The sequence below is a fragment of the Alligator mississippiensis genome, chromosome 5 (assembly GCF_030867095.1).
Source record: "Alligator mississippiensis isolate rAllMis1 chromosome 5, rAllMis1, whole genome shotgun sequence".
Classification (NCBI taxonomy): domain Eukaryota; kingdom Metazoa; phylum Chordata; order Crocodylia; family Alligatoridae; genus Alligator; species Alligator mississippiensis.
In genome coordinates this window covers 9663709-9678423 of record NC_081828.1, presented here as the reverse complement: position 1 = coordinate 9678423, position 14715 = coordinate 9663709, and the positions used below count along the sequence as shown (strand labels likewise).

The window sequence follows — 14715 nt, the reverse complement described above, 5'->3', positions numbered from 1 at the left end:
GTAAGCTACAACTTCTAAGTGTTACATCTTTTTACTATACGAAAATAAATAGAAAATGTTACGGTTTCTACAGAAAATTATTTCTGGCTCTGCCTCTAAAAATTATTTATAGCTGGTAAGAAATGTGGAACATGTCTCAATATTAATACTACTGATTTTAAAGGTTATGTACTTAGCTCAGTCACAGCAGGATGCTTTTTTTGTTCGATAACTACCCCCTGCCCCCAGGCTTTTTTAGAGGAGTGTAGCTTGTAGCCGAGTTGGTCTAAGGACATCGGCAGACAAGGCTCTTTGGGTAAATCTGATATCTTTTATTAGACCAACTCAAATAGTTGGAAACATTTTTTTAGCAAGTGTTTTGGTGTAAAAACCCTGTCAGGCTGAGGAAGCATCTAAGAGCATGTACCAACTACAGATGCTTCCTCAGCCTAACAAAGGGTTTTTAAAGCTGAAAGCTTTCTAAAAAAAAGTCCAACTATTTAGTTGGTCTAATAAGATACCAGATTTACCCAAAGAGCCTTGTTTGCCCCTTGTGATAACATCGCTAAAGTTTTCCTACAGCATCAAACTTTTATCTTTTTCCAAAGTGACCGACCTCACTGACATCCAAATGAACTCTTTTAAATTGCTGTTTGCCCTTCAAGTACCGAGATCCGTGCTCCACTTAACACTGAGGTACAGATTTGAATGAGTAAAAAACAGGCCGTCACACACTACCGCTTGCATCTGGCTCCTCACCCCTGTACAAAGGGCCTGAATAAAACTAAGAGAAAGCAACTCTGCCCCTTATCCCGATAAGAAGACGTGCAAGGAGGGGCGAGGTTCTAATTTCTTGAAGCCGATCCTGCTCAAATCTTACTGAAACACCTAATAGTGAGAGACTGTCCTGCCAGAGGGTGCTCGCATCTCGGTTAGTCCAAGCACACTTTGAATTGGTGTTGTTGTGAGACAGGATTTGGGTCCTGGGTCTTGCTTTAGAGCACCAGGGACAAACCCCAAGGCCGGCTGCAGTGGTGTCAGTGCTGCAGAAGCAATGCGGGCTCCTGGCAGAGATGCTCGCTTGCGTTAGACCAACAAGATTTAGCAGGGTGGAGGGAGAGGGCGGGCTGCACTGGGCCGGGGAGCCCCAGCTGCTCCCGGATGGAGACGGGCTTGCAGTTGAATCCTAGCAGGCTCCGGCTGGGCGAGACGACAGAGCAGGCTGGGCAACAGCCGCGCCTCCCCCGCCGGCAGAGCAGCGAGGTGGCGGCCATCATTGCTAAGGGCAGCGGCTGGCCTCAAGTCCCATGACACTAGGGGAGGCGGCGGTGGCCATTTTGTCTAAGGGCAACACAACCCTTCGCGAGAATGCCCCGGCAAATCCCGCGAGACTCCCAGAGCCCCGAGGCCGCGGGGACCGGCGTGCGGGCGGCATGGGGGTAGGTGCGGGGCGGCGGGGACGGGCGGGCCGCGGGCCTGGGCCTGGGCCTGACCCTGACCCCTCCCGCCTCGCCTCGCCTTGCCTTGCAGAAGATCGGGCTGCAGCTGAAGGCGACGCTGGAGAACATCACCGGGCTGCGGCCCGTGGGCGAGGACTTCCGCTGGTACCTCAAGGTGGGGCCGGGCTCCAGCGTCCCCGCCCCCGAGGGAGCTGCTCTGGCCCGGGGAGGTGCGCAGCCATCCTGGGCCCCGGAGCTGCCTCCCACACCTGCGCTGTCCAGGCCGTGCACCTCTGCAGGCTCCCGCAGTCTGCCTGGGGACGGATGGCAGCGGGGCCTAGGGCAGCCCTCACTCTGGGCCTGGAAAGAGACTCCCTGGCAGGGGACACACCTCAACTGCTAAGGTGGTTTTCCCAGTTGCAGGGGATAGCCACCTTTCTGGCAGCGCCTAATGTGTACTTACCATCCCACATTCATTTCCCGTAGGGAGATCTTGGCTTTACACCCACTTTATGGAAATGGGAGACCCCCCTGTCCCAGTGTGCTCCTGCGGAAATACAGCTGAGGGCGAGCAAAACTTGGAGGCACCCAAACCCCAAGCCTCCAGGCTTGGGTCTGCACATAGGACACCCTACAAATGATTTGGAAACATCTAAAGCCCCGGTGGGGGTGGAGGATGTTTGCTGGTAGTAGGGCCACATATGGGTCTTGAATGACTCGCGGATTTGGATTTGATTCGGCTTGGGACATGAACAATTTTACTTAAGGAAGACAAAAAGCTGTTACATTTCTTGAGGGAGAGTCCCTGCTCTCAAGAGAAACCATGAGAGTGCAGAAGTTCATAATTTTTCTCCCAGTGTAAACGTGGCCACTTGTGGAGAAACATAACTCGGGAACAGCTGAAGCTAAGTGGCTCCCTGAAGAATATCTCTTGGGAGACGGACTCGCTGTTGGGGTGGCCAGTGCGTTGCTGCTTCGCTCTCCCCGTCCTGGGGGGTAGTGTGTGTCAGTCCCTGCCAAGCAGGGAGCAGAAAGCGGCCCCTGAGGGCTGGAAAAGCCCAACCTAGCACTTAGCAGGTATGGTCTGCTCCTGGCTTGTTCCCTGCCCAAGTCACACTGCGGCACTCGGAGCTGGGAAGCATACAAGCGGGCTCCCTCCCCAGCTGCCACCTCCCTTTCCATCTCACCTTGCTCAGGGCAGATTTTCAACTCGTGTCATATCATAGTCCAATTGAAGCTACCAGACCTGAGATCATAGATACCTGATGCCAGTCCTGATCTCCTTCAAATGGAGCTGTCCCATGGTCTTTCAGTTGCAAAAGACCTGGACTTCTGAGTCTGAAAATGGCTTGTGCTGTCTTATTACCCCGCTACTAGCAACTTACAAACCCAAGAATCTTATCTGTTTTCCAGCTGAAATGCGGGAACTGTGGTGAGGTTTCGGAAAAATGGCAATACCTGCGATTAATGGTATGTTCCCATGCTGCGACTGGTATTTTAAACACCCACCCCCCAGAACAGTCCCTATGCCATAAAATTGTCACTGGCAATGCTAGTATGATATGCAAAGTTTTACAGTGTTGTGTATAGTATTTTAATAGCTATCTGTGTGCTGGAGGTGCTGCTGTACTTTATGATCACAAAATCTTTTGAATACTTGAGTGAATCATAGAAAACTAGAAGGGATTTCAGGTAGTTATCTAATAGGGCTGTGCAAAACAGCTTGGTTTCATTTTGGTTTCAGATTCAGTGTTTCGGAGGGACAGTGATTCATTTCGGTGTTTCAGATCATTGTCCCGTTTCGATTCAGCCCAATTTGTTTTGGCGTTTCAACAGTTTTGGTGTTTCGGCCATAGGCTATAATGGGGAATCGCTAAAATGCCTATACCTTTGTCATTTCTTGCCTGATTCAGATGCAAATTGCAGGGCATGAAGCCTGCCGAGTTTCAAGGAGATAGGTGCGGGGATGGGGGGTGAGACTGCCCCTCAAACTGTTCCAAGCAAAACTCGTATCACTTGCCGACAGTGGCAACATGCTGTCATCCTCGCACAGATCTGGGGGCCCGTGCCCCCCAGGAAGAGTCTGGCACAGCCCCGCAGCCCTTCCAGGGGGCGCAGGCCCCCAGATCTGGGCGTGGCTGACAGCAGGTTGCCGTCCCTCCCCAGAGCACTGGGATTGGAAGGGACCTCAGGGGCAGATTGCAGACACTGGCCAGCTACAGATGTCAATATCAGAGCAGTCCTTCCACCCCTCTTCCCCTCCCTCTTCTTCATTTCTGTTTCCCTGCAAGCGCAGCTCCGAAACTCCGAAATTTTCCTAAATGTTTCGGATGCTTTTGTTTAGTTCCAGAGATGTTTTGGAACCTTCTGTTTCAATTCAGATTCGGTGTTTCAGGTGCCGAAATACCTCTGAAACGAAATGGCTGCTGAAGTTTTGTACAGCCCTGTTATCTAATCCAACCCTATGCTCACGGCAGGTCATCCCTGTCTAAGCTACCCAGGACAAACATTTATCTGCCTTTCACTGAAAAATGTCTAATGACAGAGATTCCATAATTTAAAAAGTACCTCAGTTCCCACCCATCATCTACGCTTCTCAGTCAGCGTTTTTGGGTGGGTTTGAACCAGCCTCCTTTTGGTCAACAGGCAAACATGCTGAGCCACAGTGCCACCAATAAGTTACTAGAAATGTACTATTGGAATGATAAATGGTGGTCGTGATTTATTTTAAGCTTTCTTGTGCCTTCTATTTATAAAGACAGTTTATTTCAACAGCTGAGTTAAATGGGTTTATACCAATTGAATGGGCATAAAAGTGCTACTAGAATAGGATTTTGCCAGTAGCATGTTTCCCTTCTGTTCTTGATAAAACTATTTTAGGAAGATTAGGCACCCTGTGGTGAGAGGGAATTGTGATAGTCAGTGAATTTATACAACGTCCTAAAGTTACATATAGCATTCTTTCATGTTTATAGAGTTATTGGATTGGAGTGCACAAATGTGAGTGAATTGCAGTAGATAAGCATCGTGCTTGCTTTTAGGATGAGGAATGGAGTAGAGAGGTGAAGTGACTTGCCCAGAGTCACCCAGAAAGCCTGAGGCTAACTTGGGTGTTAAAGCATCGGCCTGTCCTGAACAGAAGACCATCTGTCCTGTAGGCCACAGCCCTGCAACTCCTTCCTTTTGGGTACAGCAGCCTGCCTACGTGTAGGAAACTGCAGGATCCGGCATCAGTCACTTGTAGTGGCATGTGCATCGAAGGTCAGGTAGCCTGCAGAATGGATAGGATGTGCCTATACTGATAAGGCATAAACAATCCATTCTTCAGTATTTTAAATTTAGCATGTTGGAGGATCAGTTGAAAAGTAACAGGGTATCCAACCGAAGTATGTTTAGTTGTAGGCAATTGGCAACAAATGTTGGGTTGGTTGTCCTGAACTTCTGTTTAATACACTTCTGTCGGCATTCCGCTAAGCTCTCATTCCAGCTGGAGAAAAGGAGTTGGGTTGCTCTTTGGGCTGAAGTCACACTTTCACCACCCCTATACTGTGTTGCTGGACTTGAATCTTTTTCCTGCCAGGGTTTTCTTAGGAGTACCAACAGGTGAAAAACGCTTGAACTAAAGTCAGGCTTATGGGAGGAGAGGTGAGAGAAGAACTCAAATCTAAAGTTTTTCATGGTTTCCTTGGTCACAGGAGCATTGTCACTGGAGGTGCAAGTCTTCTCCTTACCAGTCCATGGGTTCGTGGCTGACTCCAGATTCTTGCTGAGCAAGATGCAGTAATAGGCTTTGCTCAGAATAGGCCCCTTGCACATGGATTCTGCCAGGAGAAAGGCATTGCTGTTCCAGAAAAATGTCAGAAGGATGTTCAGAGTCTCTGTGAACAAAAACCTGATATACAGAACACCACATTTCTTTGGTGTAGGCAGGATTTGCAGCTGCAGTTTTTATAACTGCATTGGACATGCAACAGCACAACAGAGCAACTGCCATTTTGGTGCTCATGTTTAAGCAAGCGGTTCTACATATGGATAATGCTGGTAGTTATATTTCCTGCGTTACCACAGCTGCTGGCCTGTGTTTTTGACTGATATGCCTAATCATGTTTAATAGTTCATACTATATAGTCCTTGATACCTATCATATTCTGAATTATGAATCTCTAGTTCCAAGGGAAAAATGCCTTCTCTTGACCATGTAAAAATCAGTATAGAGTTTGTAATGGTTCTGCTTTTGTCAGGGCAGACGTCTGTAGTCACTCAGCCAGGATGTGATTAGAAATGATGGCTCCGTTTGTAATCTTTTTTAGGACAGTGCTCCTCTTAAGGGAGGCAGAGGAAGTGCCACAATGGTGCAGAAATGCAAGCTGTGCTCCCGAGAGAACTCCATTGGTAGGTGCTTCCCTGCATATCACAGGAGTTTCAGGGACACTCTCGCTTTGGCAATCAGTTTTTCTTTACTTTTTCTTTTTTTTACCAGTTTAGGAAAAAAATCTAAGTCTAATACAGGGGTGGGCAAAATGCGGCCCAGGAGCCAGATGCAGCCCACCAGGCCCCTAAAAAAGTTAGAAAATTAATATTTATCTGCCCCGGTTGCCTGTCATGGAGCCCTCGATGGGTTGCCAAAACTCAGTAAGTGGCCCTCCGGCCAAAATAATTGCCTACCCCAGTCTAATATCTCTTAAACCATGTGTCCTCACTTTTGGTCTAAACTCCCTCCTAAGTGTTTCACAAAGGTTTCCCTTCCACTCCATACTGTTCAGTTCTTAGAGAAACCATATACTTGTCCTTATGTTCATGCATGACATGGGAAGTGTAGCTGGCCATCAACGCAAGACTGACAAGTACTGTGCATGCAATGTTCTCAAATGCGCAAAGGGAGTAAATGGTGCAACAAGAGAGACAGTTTTTCTGACTTCTCTAGTTTTTAGTGACCTTTCATACTGCAACAGCAATACAGGGAAAATTCCAGAAGCAACACGATTCACACTTTAATGGCGACTTGTGAAAATAATTTTTTCTATACAGTTCTTTGGAAGCAAATTACTTGGTAGCACAAAGAACAAGTGATTTATGATGGGTTTTTTTGGTTTTGTTTTTTTGGGAGAAAGATGTGATGCTTTGATCTTTAATATGAAATAACATAAATAACCCAGATTTTCTGGGATGATTCCTTACTCTCTAGGCTCTTTTTTGACAAACGTACATTCTTATCCTGTGATCTTTATACTTCTACATATTGATTTCAGTGGGACTCTGCTAGAGTAAGCATTTCACGATTGCGCCCTAAAATCTCAAAAGTCCCTGCAGTTACAAAGGCAGCAGGGTCACATACGTTTCTGTACCAGTTGTTTATTATCCTTTGAAGCATTTAGAAACTCTTTTATCTAAGAAATGAATAGAGGCTTTCTACATTGGCTTAAGCTCCTGGATGTGCATTCCCAGTAAGTACTGTCCCTCATACAGACATTCCAGACTAGACTTTTCTAGTCCTCTTCCCTGAGGACTGAGCTGCAATGTTGTAAAGCTGTATTATCCGTGCCAATACTTATGGCAGCAGTATGAAGATAAAGCAAAATTGGTAGAATAAAATTATTAAGTAAAACAGTTACTCCCGATTCTGTGGAATATATACAACAGATAGAAACTTAGGGTTCCTATACACATGCACGGAGCTTACTCCAACACGGGGGAAATCCAGCCTGTCGGAGTACACTCAGTTAATCGAATCTGCTGGAGCACAGAAACTGATGCGCTCTGGCAGCCTCATGTGTCACGTGTATCAGTGTTGCCACACATCTCCATGCTGGTGAAGGGGCACTTTGTTATAAAACACATCCAATGAGCTTTAGTTCAAAGCACCCCGCCACCACTTTTTCAGCGCGGGGACATGCAGCAACACTGATAAACGTGATATATGGGCGCTTTTAATTAGTGTGGCTTGCTAATTAAAGCTCATGGTGCCGCATCCAAAAGCACATGTAAAAACGCCCTTAAATTCTGGCAGATACTTACAGGTTCTATGCTGCTGTAACTGCTGCTAAAGTGTATTTGGGAGGTTGCATCCAACAAGTTTATTTAATGGGGTCCTGCAGACTCAGTCCTGCAATCATTTTCACCGTATCTACCACTGACTTGAAGATTTTTGTCTGGGCAACTTATAAGAGCAGATCAGATCTTTATTGCTGTGCCACACGTTTGTCTTCTTAAATGGACAGGGCAGTGGCAGAATGTAAAATATAATTTTCAGTAGTAGTGGGGAAAAACAAAATCCTAGATTTGGATAGACTAACTAGAATTTTTTCAGATAAACTTCTTTTCGGGGGGAGCTCCTGGGTTTGTGTTGAGTCCTGGTAAATCTCAAGATCTATTGCCATTGATTTTATTTCTCTTTGTTTTTCTTTTAGATATCTTAAGTCACACAATCAAGCCTTACAATGTAAGTTGGGGGTTGTGGCATTACTACAGGTGTCAGTGAAATAAACATCAATAGTATTAATCTGTGGCTTTCCAAATTTTGCTATTGCATTTCTCCCTGAAGTAGAAGAAGAAATACCTGAGATCCTGGGCTCTAGAAAAGGGAAGTCGCACATTTCAGAAGTATATTTTTATTCAGGTGGACGGCAACAGCATGTTCATTTCTTGCTTTGTCCTTCCTGTTTCAGACTCAGGTGTGGAATCATCTGTTATATATGCCATAGCTGATACCAGAAACTGACTTAGTAAGGTTGTAAACAAATGTGTAACACTTTACCCTAGTCTTGGAGCCTTCTTTCTTTTAAGGGCTCAGATCCTTGCCCGTGGAGTTCAAGAAATTCCAATCAGTCATTAAAGGGGTGGGCAATTATTTTGGGCGGAGGGCCACTTACTGAGTTTTGGCAAGCCATCGAAGGCCACATGACAGGCAGCCAAGGGCAGCTAAATATTAATTTTTCTAAATTTTTTAGGGGCCCCGCAGGCCAGATAGAATGGCCTGGCAGGCCGCATCCAGCCTGCAGGCCTCATTTTGCCCACCCCTGAGTTATTGCCTGTTTAAATAACAGCTTGTTTTCACATGGGATGCCAGACCTCAGTAGTGTGACTTCTAAAGCAGTTTGTTCCAAGACTGATAGATGTCAAGGCTCTTTGTGTAAAAAGAGTAAATGCTATTCTGACTCAATCCTAGGCTGAGGACAGTGAGAAGTTTAAAACAATAGTGGAGTTTGAGTGCCGAGGTCTTGAACCAGTTGACTTTCAACCCCAGGTAAGCTCTTATTGATGTTTGACTGCTCTTAGGTACTTGTCTTGCAAACTCCACAATGATCTAACACTCTGACTTTTGAGGATAGCCCTGCTCTTCTCAGAATGCCCTGTGACTCCAGTAGCCTTTCATCCTGCAGTTCTTCAAACTGCATCTTACCCCACAAACACAGTTATGATGAAGTATCCTTCATAAGTCCAGTATCTCTTGGGCTCTGCTCCTGCTACTTTTAGGATGAAGTTTGGGCCCCTTTGGAGGCATGTTCCTGAAGAAACTTCCAAGTTCCAGAGCACTGAAGTTCCACATTAGTAAGGAAGACTGACATTTAGAGTGGGGAGTTATGTGTGGAGTGTCTGTCTGAAATTAGAGTCCAGCTCAGGAGTGTCCCACTGGTTTGCTGGAGATGGGAAGAAGGGGTGTCTTTGTAACCAGTCCTAGTTGCAAGGAGTATACAACCCTCACATTTTGGACACACTTCCATTTTTTGACTGTTGTGCCAAGCCCAGGTCTCCTGGAGGCTTAATTGCCACTAAGAGAACAAACTGCAAGAAACTGGATCTAGTCAAAACAAGAAAAGCAGAACAAAAGTGGCTGAAAGGAATAATATAATCTTTATTGCAAAAGCACAGCTAAAGGTCCACAGTTGAAGGGTCTCTCATCCAGGCCTCAGCAATGGGCTTGCTTGTGCATGGTCATCGGTATGTGTAAACTAATGCCCTGCTATATTTAATCTATTGTTGCAGTAGGATTAGGGGTAAGTTGCATTGACTGACCAACATAAACCTTCCTCTTATCCCTCCCTCAGACTGCTGTGACACTGTGCTAAGTTTATAATGGGGGAGGGGAAAGTCAAAGTGTCTAAAGGCAAACCAAAAAAAGTCTTGCTGATTCTATGAAGAATTATATATAAAATGGGGTATTGCACTGTGTAATTGGCCTGGTGTCTTCTTAACTAGAAGCCTACCTGCCCTGGCAGCAGTGTCAGAGGCTCATTGTTTGCTTGTGGTTGAAGGTTTTGCAGCCAGAAGTAGAAAATATATCTTTCTGTAGAAAAATCTCTGCCAAGCTGTCAATCTCACCTCAGTCACCACCAGCGAAAGGGAGAGATGAGACGATTTTAAAATAACCGCTTTGACACTGACACTCTCAAAGCTTGAACTTTTGCATTGCCATACAATTCCCAGTTTGCACCCTGAAACACCATTTAAATACATGTTACAATGTCCTAATGAATTATTCCAGAGGCTTACTCTGGCTTTAGAGGGGGCAGATACCTTTGCATTCCTATTTCTTTGGCATTCCTATGCTACGCTTTAGCAGCTGTTGGTCCCGAGCCAGTCGGCAGAGGGCAGACGAGTTGCTTCATTCCCCAGAGCTCTTTGGCAGAGATTAATTGCGAGTATCTGCTGTGACGCTAGAGCTGTAAGAATGCAAGTCCTGCTGAGGATGTCTGGTACAGGAGCTTATAATTCCAGTCACGTGGCTCAGTGCTCCATGGATCTCTGCTGACCAGGGACAGCTGTTTCCATTCCTTGTCCTTTTGGCAGCTCAGTATTATGGTCTGTGACACACTTCACACGAACCCTTCTGGTCCTTTACCTGCGCTTGTAAAACCACAGAAAGACCATTTGTAGTATCTGATTGACATCCCATTTCCATTGGCGTTTCTGTCACATGGCGTGAGGGGAGGGTGATTCTAAGCGCATGGTTAAATGTTGCAAGGCAGCTTTATGTAGATACCTGAGCTTCTGCATACAGTATCTCTGGATCCAGAAACAGGACAGCTGTGTCTGAACAGGGCTGCATCCAAGCTAATAAGCCCTGCTGTTCAGAGCCAGTTGGGTCACAGCCAACATTGCACAAATGTTGATATATGGCTTCTGTACCCAGAGCTACTGTGGGTGTCTGCATTGTGCTGCACAGACATGCAGAACTAAGCACTTTGGGTAAATCCTCAAACACTTTAAAAGCTTGTTGCCAGATTAACAAGTTTTTTGCATGCTTAGATGTCACTGAAGATAGTTGAGATTCATGAGTATGGAAAATGTTGGATCAGGTTGCACGATCAACACCAGGAAAGATTTGCCCTTACTACATAGTCAGCTGATGCCCTGACTCTTGAGCATCTCAGAGGCTTTTATATACCATCCCATAACTTTTAGGGAATTTAAGGCCAACAAAATGTTAAGCTGTGCTTAACTACTGCACTATTATTAACAGAGCAATGAACCCTGACATGAGTGAGATACTTCTTTCTGGCTTTTCCTTGCAAATGCGTATACAGCTTTATGTGCTGCAGCCCCTTTGTTAATTTCCTTTCTCAACTTCTTGAGATGGGGCAAACATAACGTGCAAGTGTGTGGAGAACAACATCTTAAGGCTAATACAGTGATCTCAAGTTAGTGTCAGCTAGAAGAGGAGGCTGGCAATAGATACAGAACACTGGAGCTCTTACACTGTGAAATGATGCCACTCTGACCTGGTCACCCAGGTACAGTTCAGCTGGTTCTTATCTGCTAGGTGGCTTGTGTGCCCTGTGTCTACCTTTACTGCTCTGAATCATTACTGCTTCAGTCATTTTCCTGCTATTGCCAAAATGTTTAGGTTCTGAAACTTGAAATCAAACCTGAAGACTCTTGCCCTTTCCTTGTTAGCTCAGAATTTGTCTAGGACACATTATTTCTAAAATGCCTTAAAGTCTCTTGGCACTGATAGCAGAAGACTGAAGTTGTTACTAATAGACTTGCTGAATACGCCTAATATGTGATGTGAAAAAAGTGCATGATGCAACATTCTTCCAATAATGCATAATTCTTAGCCTGAAAAATGGTTGTTCTGGAAAACAATGGTTTTTGTTTCATTCTGTTACTTTCAAAAGATTGACAGCGCCCTGGTAGTTAAAGGGTATAAGTGAACTTCATGTTATATGAATCCTTCGGGAACCAGCATCTATATAAATTAAACATAGGCATTTAAACCAAATGAACACTCAAGTTTAAGACATTCCTTCAGCACCTCTCTCTTACTCCAACTGTTAAAAACTGTAGATCAGGCAAGAACCATAAGGCAGAAAGCAGAGGACCAGGTTGGGAATTGGCGTGACATTTGAGAGGGTGCCAGGCCAACTTTTTTGGCATACCTGCAAAAAAGATCATCCCCCCCCTGACTGCCATATATTGAAACTGGTCATTCTTTATTATAGCAGAGATACCTGTCCTACGTAACAATAAATATTTGTGCTGGGTAACCTTGCTTGTTGCACTGTTTACTTAAAGGACATTTAACATCTTGGGCTGGTTCTGTTTCTTGCTACAACTGGCCCCTAAAAAGTTATTTTAATTCTTGTTTTTAGGCTGGGTTTGCTGCTGAAGGTGCAGAGTCTGGCACGTCTTTCAGTGAAATAAACTTACTGGAAAAGGTATGGTGTGAGATTCATGAGGAGGTTCAGTCTAACTGACTTTTGTTTCCTTTTCAGATCTGTATATTTTAGGGTAAGGAGATGATAGATCACCCATTTAAAAGCTATTGGGTGTACACTGCAAAGGAAGATATGCTACCTCAAACACAAGTGTGTGCCTCTCTTCTTTGGAAGTCTTCTGTCAGGCACCTCTCCAGAATTAAAACTATATGAAGGTGTAAATGCAACATACCTTTTTCTCACTTCTACCAAACTAGAAAAGCCTAGACTTTAGACTGATTCTGGTTCTTCATTTTGAGATAACAAGTTCTCTTTTCAACTCCTAAAATTTCCTTCTGGACAGAGTTGTTGAATAACAACATGTAGTCTCCTACAGAGTTCAGCATAACTCTGTTGCAAATCTTCTCTGGCCATGAGAGGAGTCTCAAGCTCAGTTCCACTCCTTGGTATTATACTTGCTAGGAAGAACTGTTTGTCTCCATACCCACAAGACTTGAGTATTGTAAATAACAAGTAATCAATCCTTTCATGCAGCAGGTTTCTGACTCAAGCCGTGGACTTCATACAGGGAAAATCTTTTTTCCCTTAACCCAAGTAGATTGAAGCCATCCAATTTCAGTGTTCTCACCTCTCAAAATTAGAAGTGGGTTAACCTACATATAAACACCTCCTGTAAAAATATGAAACTCAAGCTAGAAATTGTGGGCAATTTACTTGGATGTTCATCTTGTTTTATAAACAGTGCTGGATTCTATTTGGTGTGGCTAATGTTGTAAAATTTTAATCCCCATAGGATTGGAATGACTATGATGAAAAATCAAAGGAATCTGTTGGAATTTATGAAGTTACCCATAAGTTTGTAAAATGCTGAAACTATTTCTAATAAACCCTGGCATGCTGGTCAAGGATAGAGCTGCAACCTTTGGAGAAACAGTTCCCCTGGCATCACTTCCACATGGCTACGACCCAAGAATCTGAGCTGTAGCTACTCTCCCAACAATAACTAATAAAATCACATTTTTCACAAAACTAGTTGCGTTTAAAGTATGCTCTGACGTGGCTTTACTACAGACAAACTGAACACTAAAAAGGGAAGAGGAGTTTGCTATATACATTTAAGTAGTGCAGTGGTTTTCAAACTGGTTCGTGGATGCCTGGGGGTCTGCATACTATGTCAAAAGGGTCTGGGAAAGATAGCTACAATCAATCAAAAATGTGCGAATACCCACGTTTATAATTCAAAGGGGTCTTCACCTCCATTCAGAATTTCCAAAGGGGTCCATACCTCCATTCAAAATGAAAAGGTTGAAAACCGCTGGAGTAGTGCATTCAGAATGCCCACTAAATTGAACAGGATTGGGAGCAAGTACAGCCTGCTGTGTGGTATACCTTTGAGTGCACTGACCTTTCTGGAGTGAGTTTCGCAAGCAGTCCCTGCCTGGCTGTTCTGTTGCGTTTAAGATTAATTATTGATGTCTTCTGAAAACCAGGTGATCTTCACAATTATGTTAATTTAACACTAGACAAAATTTTTCTTGGCTACTGTTTTCTTAATTTTTAATACAGCTTTCTTTCCTCTTCATTTAACTTGACGTAAAAACTTGATTTTATACTATCTTGTACTCTGCTTCCATCCAACCACCTCCTCCCCGAAAATAATTTTCTCCTCTGATCTGTAAGCTCTTGGGGGTCTGAAAAACGTACAATCCCTAAAGCCATAGAAAAAAACCAAACCCTTGGTCCTGGTACCAACAAAAGGATAGCACAGCATACTGTTCAGAAATTTACAGTTTATCTTCTATCCTCTCTGGCATTTGTCATGCACTTCTAGTGCCAGATATGGTCTCTGTCATTTACTATTTGCACTTATTACATCTGTTAAAAGAAGGAAGGGGAAATCAAAGTCTAGCTGTACAAAAAAACAAATAAAACCCTTGGCCTTTGACCTGGTGACACTAGCACTGTGCCCTTAAGCTGTAGTTTCTGCCAACTTCTAAGCCTTGACAGTGTTTTCTAGTATGGTTCAGAACATGTACCGTAATGTGCCGGATAAGAACTGCAACTTCATGTTGGTATTACTTGGAAAAGCTGGCTCTTCATTCAGAAGAGAGCCATCTGCTCTGCTCTTGCAGAAGTCAACTGGCTAAAGTAACGAAGACACTTTCCTTCTCATGGCAGACACAAAGCTGGGGGAAGGGGAAAGAAGAGGAAGGTTTCATATTTACTGCATGCTTGTGAAATATGGAGTCTCAGAGCAAGGTCCCATGACAGTGCCATTACTTCTACTGAATGGCAAAGGTTCAAGTTTTGATCAAGAGCTATACATACATCCTGTGGACTTCAAGTGGTGGACTACACAGCAGGAACTCTGCAGCAGATTTTACTTCAGATTCTTGAGATCAGCTGTCTGTCTCGAACTGCTTGCAGATGTGGGGGGAAAAACAAAACAAAACACTTTACCAGAAGCAGCAATGCGTTACTTTGACCTGGCTCCACAGCACCTGTAGAGATCAGGCACTTCAGCAGGGCTTTTATCTAAAGTTGATTCAATCAGGTATTAGCTAAAACTGCCAAAAAAGCCCCACTAGAGTGCCCGATCTATACAGATGTTGGGTGAGCCAGGTCCAATTAACACACTG

At 44.4% G+C, this 14715-nt stretch overlaps 1 protein-coding gene across 1 annotated transcript; it reads left to right on the top strand.

The window, feature by feature from the left end:
* The first annotated feature begins 1271 nt into the window (after positions 1–1271).
* Positions 1272–13105, top strand: CZIB (CXXC motif containing zinc binding protein). The gene is made up of 8 exons (XM_006259609.3): positions 1272–1418; positions 1510–1593; positions 2832–2888; positions 5729–5810; positions 7826–7857; positions 8584–8661; positions 12011–12076; positions 12870–13105. Exons 1-8 carry the CDS (start codon positions 1287–1289, stop codon positions 12945–12947), a joined length of 609 nt encoding a protein of 202 aa, XP_006259671.2. The 5' UTR covers positions 1272–1286; the 3' UTR covers positions 12948–13105.
* Positions 13106–14715: the final 1610 nt, after the last annotated feature.